This window comes from Callionymus lyra, chromosome 1, assembly GCF_982586985.1.
Source record: "Callionymus lyra chromosome 1, fCalLyr1.hap1.1, whole genome shotgun sequence".
NCBI lineage: Eukaryota > Metazoa > Chordata > Actinopteri > Syngnathiformes > Callionymidae > Callionymus > Callionymus lyra.
In genome coordinates, this window is record NC_141818.1 from 5,463,030 (window position 1) to 5,473,317 (window position 10,288).

The following is a 10,288-nucleotide window of genomic DNA, read 5'->3' on the forward strand; positions in this document are numbered from 1 at the left end:
CGCCACCTGCTGGCCACACGAGAACTTGACAAGATGGTTTAGTCACAAAAAGCCCTTTACTTATTATTATTGTTATTATTGTTATTATTAGTGAATAATAATAATAATTGAAGATTTAATTCTGACCATGATCTTCAGCTTAATTTTCGACTTATCTTTGATCCTGTTGCCTGAATTCCTAGGATGATACAAATGTGGAGTCAGATGTTGAAAGAAAGAAAGAATTACATTCTCTCTCCTGGAGTGAGTGAAGGTGTGTAGCGAACATATATCTTCCCACGAGTCCCTTTTTGAGCGCATCAATAATACAAACTTGAAGACCAGCCGAGGAGAGGATGAACTATTAATGAACCTCTATGTTCTTATTCTGGTTCCATCGCTGCAGAACTGCTGCTCGACACTTAACCCCTCGTGAAAGTCAGACCAGGATTTCTGCTGAGAAGCTCAATTTGAGGTCAAACCAGTTCTTGAAAGGCTGTGTTTTGAGTGAGTGTGTAATGTCTGTGCAGCATTTTCATGGAGGGTTAGTGTCATTTATCAACTTTTGTTTGGTTCAAAGAGACGAGACGGTTTATAAATCTTACTATTGAGGCAACATTTCCACCTCAGTTGACTTTGAGAAGAGAAAGTTGATGTTTAGATACTTTTATCTGGAGGAAATCTCTGCATTTCAGCAAGATTTCAAAATGGTTGTGATCAGTGTCTGATCACACTACTTTATATTTCTTAAATATAGTTGTAAAGTTATAATTTTGGAGGTAAAACACAGTATTTAAAAGAACTAGTATCTAGAAAAGAGGTTTTGTGTGAGAAAGTTACATTTAGACAAAACAATAATAATATAACATGAAAATCACAATTCTTAAAGATGGGGTGGATGTTGTTCAAAACGTTGTGAGCAAGATTATTTTCAATCAAAAAGCTCAAGCGAAGGTGTTTGGGAAGTGAAAAAAGTTGAGTTTTTGAGACAAAATGTTGAAGAGACATTCACATAAAATAAATCATGATGTAATTGAATTAAAGATGACATGAAAAATATTATTTCTAATTTGTTTGTCTTCTTATTTTAAATCAATTTAATTCATTTTCCTTTTTCTACCTTTTTTGTTCATCGTTCAAAAGTTGATTTTAGTGGGATTTTAATGTAACACGTATTTTAACAATTACATTTCATAATTCTGCTTTAAAAATAAAATAAAATAAACACTTTCAATAGTTACACAATAAAATTGTTTCATTATTATGATTTGATGAAGCCACGGTGGCTGGGAAGTGAAAAAAGCAACAATATTTAAAAAAATATATATATATATGTAACAAATAACAAAAAGTTCAGATTTTTTGCAAATGTGTTTTAAGAGTTTGTAAATGTCTGTTTAAGTTTACGAATCTGTCCCTTTCCAGCCACCGTACCTACCATCTGTGCTCAGAAAGTCCCTCCAAAACTGCGTCGGGCATGACAAGTGAAAGTTGAGTTTGATTGACATATCACTATTGAATAACTTCAAAAAAGAGTTAATACTTCCTGTCATAAAAAGAGCTGAGCCAAATGACCACAAAAAAAATTAATTTGATCACAAGTTTTTGGGATATTTTACTGAAGAAATACTATTTTTTTAATCAGTTAAACCAATATAAAATATAAACGGGGATGACATATACTGACGCATATTTGCGTTTTTAGTCTATTTTATTTTATTTTAGATAAAAGTGAGAACATTTTTCTGACTTTACGTTAACATTTTAAAAAGTGATTTGATTGTACTTTGTATGAAGCGGGAAAAAAAAGATAATTTATTGTTATGGTTATTGATTGTGTGTCCGGATAGTTAAACAACAATCTTAGATTCATATTTATTTATAATAATGATTAAATTAATAAACGCATCTTATTTTACAAGTTTGAATTTCGACTTTTAATCTGAAATCCAGTCAAACGGCAACGAACTATAGCTTCCGGTACTGTGACCCGCGGGGTAAACATGGCTGCTGTTTCCGGTGTCTCTTTCAGGTGTGCTTTTCGTCTTTTCACTTTTTTATTCACAAAAAACGTCTATTTTATCCCATCATCGCGCGGATCTCACCATAAAATCGTTTTGGTTTAAATTTCTCAAAATATCGAGGAATCCCGTCGCCGGTCATGCTAACAGCTAACTGCTAACCAGTACAAAGAAAATAATAAACACACGTAAATGTAGTTTTTACTCGGATCTTGCTGTCGATTTGCAACCAACTCACAACGATCACCAGTTATCGACCTCTCGAGCATTTACTTAGACTCGTAAAAGGTGTTTTAAACTGCCGGGATGCTTGTTTTGACCGGAGTCAAACATCCTCGATAAACAACGAGTGAAAAAACGTGATTTCCAAAATTAAACTTTGTCTTTTGCAAAGAAAACCAAACTCACGACCTCGATGTGCAGAGTTTGTTCATATGTTGAGTCTATATTTTAATAGATTATAAAAATAACGGTGTTATCTGTCCGACAAATCTTTCATTCACGAATGAGTGAATAATAGTGAAAGTAATAATAATGTTCATATTTTATTTCTCCATTAATGTTATGCATTATTTGATTGTGTATTTTAACTCAGTTGTGTTCGATAACTGACAAACATCTGTTAATGTCACTTTTATTCCAAGATAAACATTGTTCAAGGGTCACCAACACTACGAAAACATTAAATCCACGTATGATTTTTCCACATCTTTTCTGACGCGACTTCTCGTCCTGCAGGGAATAAGACTGTTATGGAGGATGATGGAAAACTCCACAGTTAACAAGAGCCACCTCTCTCTGGCCTGTCAGAATGAGTGGTCAGTCGCGTCTGCGCCGGGACCCCTCCTCAACTCCCTGTCCGGCTCCCAGCACCTGGGCCTGGGCTCCAACTCCTTCCACAGACCCTCCTACGACCACCTGGCGCCTCCGTCCCACGGCGGCATGTTCGCGCCGCCGTCGTTCCCGTACAAAAGCTCCCATGTGGACTCGTCCAACTCCCTGTTCGCCAACTCGGTCCTGCCGAGCGCGTCGCACCTGATGAGCTTCCCTCCCCAGAATCCCATGTTCCTTCCCGTGGACAAGCATGCGGCGCCGCACTCGTCCTCGCCGCACCTGGCGTCCCTGCACGACCCCTACAAGTGTTCTTACCCCATCCTGGATCAGGGACTCCAGGGTCTGGCGGTGAATATGCAGCCGTGCGATCCTCAACTCATCCCGGTGACCCAGAGTTCGGCTCTCCCCGCTTTCGAAGCTGCCGGCCTGGACGCCGGCGGTGTCTCCGGGTACTCCCACAGTAGCACTCCGTCTCAGCAGCAGTGGATCCCTCCGCCGGACTACAAGGGTGAGTCTGATGGTTCTGGGACGTCCGTTTCTACGTTTGATTCGTTCGTTTGTCTCGAATATTTGTCTCAATTTTACTGTTGACTACATGAACGTATGTTTCCAGGAGCTGTTGCCGACTCCATGACTGACGCGGCTGTAGCTTCGGTCATCAAAGAAGAGCTTCAAGAAGGAAACCTCCCACTGCAGGTGTGTGTTGGAAGACACTGGTTTACATGGTTTAAAATCAGTGTTGATGTTTCACCGTAAACTGCTGCACTTCCATATTTCTACTGACTATTTTATCTTGTGGTTATTTATATTCTTAATTAATAGTCTTTAAATATAACTAGGATTTTCTGTTTCAGGACTTTTCTCATTTTTGTGAGTTTTAATTGCTTCTCAAAAAGATTAAACTAAATATAACAAATATTTGGATATATTGGAGACTTGACATTTGTTAAAAAAAATATGTAGAGCAAAACACAATAATAACATTTGCTGATATTAATAATATTTACCCTAATTTTAATGTTTGTTTTTATTACTTTCACTCATGTTATTGCTTAATTACCCTTTTCAACAGCCATGAGGGATTTTAATTTGCCCACCACTTCTTTAAAGGTCTTTCTTCTGTTTTTTTTTCTTTTTATATTTCCACATTTGATAAAACTATCGTTCTGACTCCTTTAACAATCAATTTGACTTCCACCACAGATCGTTTTAGCAGCGTAAACCAATGAATACTAATATGTGAGTAGCACATAAACATGTACCGTCAAATGAATGAATTTGGCGCAATTAAATCTCGTTTTGTTAACACATCACAAGATTGTTCTCTGGTGTTCGATGTAGAATGGTTGAAATAAAAAAGAAAACAAAATTACATGAATAAAATAAATAAAATGAGGGAAAATATTATTAAATAAATAAATACTTATTAAATTAAATAACTAAAGTTTTCTTGATCCAGACAGCAGCAGCAATATATATATATATATATATATATATATATATATATATATATGTACATACACATATACATACATCCTTATTGAGCTCAGTCTCCAACAAGGGGTTTTAAAATAAAATTATCCTGTTTGAAATGTAAAAGATGGCACTAAGGCGACACATACCTCTGCCAAGGTGCTTGTTTCACTTGATTAAAAACACAACAAATCAGCATGAAATAAAGGGAAATCTGTTATTCTGGTTTGGTGATGACGTCCAAAAGCAAAACAATAATTAAAAAAAAGAAATTAATTCATATTTTAGCTACTGAAGTAAGATAAAATGTTCTTTAGTCTGGCGATTCTGATCTGGCTGCTCTGAGGCCTCTTGCGAGAAGGAGTTTGTAGAAGGAAGTTGTGAGTCGTGATGAAACATTTCTGGACTAAAACTATCCAAATGACCTTGAATAACGAGACAAGGTTGTTTGAAACATCTGCCAAAAAGTAATCAACGAGCTACAAAATCTAATCTTTTAGAATGTGAGTCACGTAAAAAATTGACTTAAGACGTTCATTTCAATATAAAAGATGTGTTTTGTGCCGACAGGCGACTAAAGAGGAGACGAATCCTTCAGCTGATCTTCAACAGTGTGCACTGCTGGTTCAAGACCTGGAGAGCTGGGACACAGACAAAGTGGTGAGTTAGTCACTTACTGTAAACCTTAACATCTATTTTTTTTAAAACATGATTTACCAAGTTTATCTGTGACTTTTGGTCCATGGTCATGTGAAGCTGAGGTTTGATAAACACCATATCTAGTGATAAACTTTGCTAAACTTCCTTCACATTTACAAATAAAAAATCTAAATCCTAAATAGCTTCTTGTTAAAATGATGCTCAAGAGTTTATTTTCTATGGCTAGAAAGTTCTAATGCATCTGTGTCTCGTCTATTCTTGACGTCTGTGGAAGAATGTTGTGAACACATGAATGAGTCGAGATGTTCTTCTGTCGCTCCGTCTTGGAAGAGTATTCTTGGCTGTCATTGGTCCAGACCAGGGATCTGCAGAACATGACCCCGGAGCCACTTTGGGTTCCCTCATGCCCTTGTTGCAACTTTTTTTTTAGAGAGAATGGATTTGGTTACTAAAAAAATGATATAACAACCATTTTATTTATATATATTTTACTTTTTTAAATGATAATTAATCAATAATAAGTAATTTTAACTAATCCACTGACATTTAGATGAAAAAGCTTTTATATATTCATTTCTTAACCTTTTTTCTTCTTTTGAATTTTGAATTTTTTTTAGATTTATGCAGAGTATGTATATATAAAAGTTTCAATATTTAGCTAAAGTGAGAACAAAAACCCACATTGTTTTGGGACAAAAATAAATTAAAAATGAAACTATACAGTTCCATACACATGCATTTAAATAGCTTGGTAGACATTTATCTTAATGACCAACACTTAAGTTTATCTATAATTTAAAAGTACCAATATATTTTTCTCTCTTAAATGCAGTGTTTTGATTTGTCTGAATAAAAAACATTTTTCAGTTTTTACACAACATATTTGATAGACTATTGACTTTGACTTGGAGTGAGTTTGGTCGCTGACTCCTGGTTTTTGTTCTTCCCAGAAAAAAGAATATTCTTCTCCCGAGTCGGACGAAAGCGACACCGACCCCGAGTACTCGCCCAGCAGCGTGGAGGATCTGTCCGACTACCTGACCGACACCGAGGCGGACTTCACCGACGACTCGACTCCCGAGGAGGAGAAGGCGTCCGCCTCGGGGAGCAAACGGGTCAAAACCGCACAGTCGGCCCAAAAGTCTTCTAAAAAGGTCAAGGGTGAGGCGTACGAGAACGGGGAGTCTCCCGACGTCGTCATGCCGACCACCAGTTCCAAAGAGCATCGCGTCTACGACCGGAGGAACTACTGTCTCTTCTGCTCCAAGCCCATGTCCAAGATGTACCGACACCTTCAGTCCATCCACTTCGACAAGCCCGAGGTCGCGGCGGCCTTCCAGTATCCCAAGCACTCCAAAGAGAGACAGAAGGTTTGGTACAGACTCATAAATCAAGGCAACTTTGCTCACAACAAGGAGGTTCTGAGGACCGGCAAGGGCCAGCTCGCGGTCCGGAAGAGACCGAGGAACCCGGCGCCGGCCGAGGACTTCCTCCACTGCCTTCACTGTCGAGGCCTGTTCATGAAGAAGGCGCTGAGCCGGCACATGAGGCAGTGCCCCGAGAAGGCCAAGGGCGAGAAGGAGTCGGTGGGACGGAAGCGGATCGCCTCGCGCTGCGTCCTGGAGGTCCTGGACAACGTGGGCCTGAGCGAGGGCTTCAAAGGGATCCTCTCGCAGATGATCTACGACGACGTGACGCGGACGGTGCTCAACGACAAGATCATCCTGCAGTTCGGCGAGCAGCTGTTCAACCAGCACGGCACCGACGTCAAGCGGCACGACTACATCCGGCAGAACCTTCGCCAGTTGGCGCGCCTCGTGATCCAGGCCAAGAAGGCGACCCCTCTGAGGAAGCTGGAGGACTTCTTCCTCCCGTCCAGCTTCCAGTACGTGGTGGCGGCGGTGAACGTCCTGGCGGGCTACAGTCCGGAAGGACAGTCGTACAACATCCCCTCGCTCGCCATCAAGCTGGGCTACCACCTGCAGAAGGCCTGCAACATCGTGGAGGTCAACGCCGAAAAGAGCGGGAAGAAAAGCCTCGCCGAGTCCGCGCGGAAGTTTCTCGCCGAGTACCAGAAGAACTGGAACCGGCAGATCTCCTCGGGCGCGCTGACCACCCTCCGAGAGACCAAGCTGTGCACGGACAAGAAAGTCCCGTTCGCTCAGGACGTGAAGCGCCTCAACGGTCACATGGAGAGCGTCCACGGACACGCCGACAAGAAGCTCCGGGACTGTCCCACCGTGGAGAACTACGCCGCCCTGGCCAAGGTGGTCCTCGCCCGGATCATCTTGTTCAACAGGAGAAAAGCCGGCGAGGTCTCCCAGATGCCGGTGAAGGCGTTCATGTCGTGGAAGAAGCCGAACCCCCACGAACACCTGGACATCTACGTCTCCGACCTTGAGCGGCGCATGTGCGAGTGTCTGGACCGGGTGGAGATCCGCGGACGCTGCGGTCGGATGGTCCCCGTGCTACTGAAGCCGGGCTACCTGGCGTCCCTGGAGCTGCTGGTGCAGGTCCGCGGCACGTGCGGAATCCCCAACGAGAACCCCTTCCTGTTCGCCCGGCCCACGGCGCTGTCCGCCTACAACGGCTCCGCCTGTATCCAGAAGTTTGTCAAAGACTGTGGCGCCGACAACCCGGAGGCTCTTTCGTCCACCAAGATACGGAAACACTATGCAACGATGCTCCTGATGATGAACCTCGACCAACCCGAGGCGAGCCGGATACTGGGCCCCAACAGTCAGGCGCTCGGGCAGGACGGCGGCGCGCTGATGGACGACCAAGCGGTCTTGAACGGTAAGAAGTTTACTGACCTCAAGTCAACTGACCACTGCCTTGTTTTATCGTCGTCAGAAATATGTTTCGCAAGAACGTCTTAGAGTCAACTAATGAGTGTGTTGTAAACCTTCTCAATAGTGGTGTGTATTGACAATAATCTCATTACGACACAGACAATGATACAATACTGGCGAAACTGTAGTAACAAGGATATATTTGTAGTATTGTCGAGTACTTGACTCTGGTGTTGCAGTATTTACAGACTGACGAAGTAGTAACTGCTTTAATTTGTTTTTAAAACCAAAATATGTCCAAACATCAGCTTTAAAAACAGCTGGAGGTCGACTGTATCCTCTCGTCCTCAGTCATCATCGGTACCTTGCAGGATTTCTTTGTCCCTTTAGCTGTGGAGGACGTAATGACTGCTGCCATCTAGTGGCCATAAGTTTAATTGCAACCGAAAAATTAACAAACGCAGGAAATATTTTCATGTTTATTGTTAAAAGAAACAGGATTATTTTTATTTTATACACAATTTATTGAACGTTATTACGTCTAATTGGAAATGTTTTTTTTTTATAAATATCAATATCATATTGTGAAAAAAATATTACGATATTTAAAGTGTGTCTTTCTGTGATTCAGGAGGGCTGCAGAATCCCGGAACGTCCCAGGCGTCGTCCTGGGGGGAACACTCCGGGGCCAACTATGGTGACGTGGACTTCTACCACCCGGAGGGTCAGGGAGCAGCAGCGACGCCCAGCAGGAGTACAGAGAAAAGCAAAAAAGGTGCGGATGTTGTTTCCCGGTGGTTCTTATCGCGGAAAGCATCGGTCTTGATTCTGGTCTCGTCCCTCAGGCTCCAAGTTCAAGGGGAAGAAGAAGTGGGACGAGATGGAGGTCTGCGCCGTGGAGAGACACATGATGCGCTTCATCCACGGACACAAGGTCCCCCAGAAGAACGACTGCATCCAGTGTCTGGAGGCGGAGCCCCAAGCCCTCAGGACCCGGTCCTGGAGAGGAGTGAAGGACTACGTCAGGAACAGAATCACGGCTCTCAAAAGGCAGGGCGGAACTCCTCAGGCGCCCCCGGCCAACTGGTCCGCACAAGAGGAGCCGCAGAACGCCGGACAGTATCAGCAGTTCTAGATGAATATTTTTTTTTATTCCTGAAGATAGTCGCACTACTCTAGTCTCCCCTCCTCTATGTTTACTCCCCCCGTTCAGGAGCAATAAGTAGATCAACCCCGTTAGCAAACTGTGTGGCACATAGTTTCCTTTTTTTACTATTTAAAGCTGCTGGAACCAGAAGGAGGTCACGCCATGTTCTTCTGTTAAACATCTCATGTCATGAGGTTACTTTCAAAACATGTTACGATGTCCATTGATATTTCTTCAGTAAGTCAACCCTGCATTTGCTGTCTTGGTCTTCTTGTTTAAGACGGACAGAAAACCCAGACCTGACTATGGACCTTCACCTCTTAAGAGGATGTTTAGCTTCACGCTGCCTCTGTTACGAACCTCTTGTCACAGGATTTAGAGCTGGAGACCTTCACCTTTTAGAATCCAGGTCCCAAAGTTTCTGGTCCGTTTCTGGATCCTGGAACGGAAAGTTTCAAAGGTTTCTTATCTCATCATCCCCTCGACAAGTCACCCTTCTGTTCTGAACCCATGCTGGCATGGGGGCAACCACGCAAACTTCATCGTGTTGTTTGTCGCTTAGTGACGTTGTACCCTGAAACTGAAACAGCATTCCCCCGCGGAACGAAGCCTCCACTTCCTGCCATTTAAGACATAAAGTAGTTGGTCATTTATTATGATATGACTTCCCCTGTAGGATCCCTGGCACTTCCTTTTTTTGTTTTATAACAACATTATCTTACTAGTATTAAGGCAGCGGAGACGATGTACGGAGAACAGTTTTTAAATGATGTGAAATGTATGTGGTCAAGTAAACTTGCTATACTCGAAACTGTTCATGAGATTTTCCTTTATTGGTCCCACAGCGGGTTGTCACGGCAACAAGTCAAGATTAAGTTCAAACATACAGTCCACACATATAAAAAAAAAAAGATGGTAATAATAATATATGCATTTAATTGACAGAAATCCTGTTTCAAGTTCTTATTTCCCCCCCGGTTTTAATGATACTTCTAGTTTTTATTCTGAATTAATGGTCTAAATACCTCAAATACCACGGTACCTCCTCCTTCAGGGTCACTCTTGTAGACATGTGTCTCCTTCCTCCGGAGCTCCCACCCACATATCGTTAACTTTGTTTTGCAAGATGAGGATTATCTCTTAAAACAGGGAACGGAAAAAGTATTACCAGAAAATGGGGTTTAAACAAAATTTGAACTTGAGTCAGGTAATTTTTTTTTTCATTTTTTATACTTTTATACTTTAATTTTATTTAAATAGTGTAAAGAAAATAAAAATACATCAAATGCAAACATAACCTCAACATAGACCCTTGACAGCTGCTTGCATTTGTTTTGAAACTAACATCAGTCTTAAAAGCTGCTATATCCTCTAGTCCTCAG

General features: G+C 41.9%; 1 protein-coding gene across 1 annotated transcript; it reads left to right on the forward strand.

Moving 5' to 3' along the window:
* Positions 1 to 1,967: 1,967 nt before the first annotated feature.
* LOC148087578 (uncharacterized) lies at positions 1,968 to 9,696 on the forward strand. The gene is made up of 7 exons (XM_087789516.1): positions 1,968 to 2,011; positions 2,739 to 3,342; positions 3,448 to 3,530; positions 4,878 to 4,967; positions 5,918 to 7,763; positions 8,391 to 8,534; positions 8,605 to 9,696. Exons 2-7 carry the CDS (start codon positions 2,760 to 2,762, stop codon positions 8,892 to 8,894), a joined length of 3,036 nt encoding a protein of 1,011 aa, XP_087645642.1. The 5' UTR covers positions 1,968 to 2,011; positions 2,739 to 2,759; the 3' UTR covers positions 8,895 to 9,696.
* Positions 9,697 to 10,288: the final 592 nt, after the last annotated feature.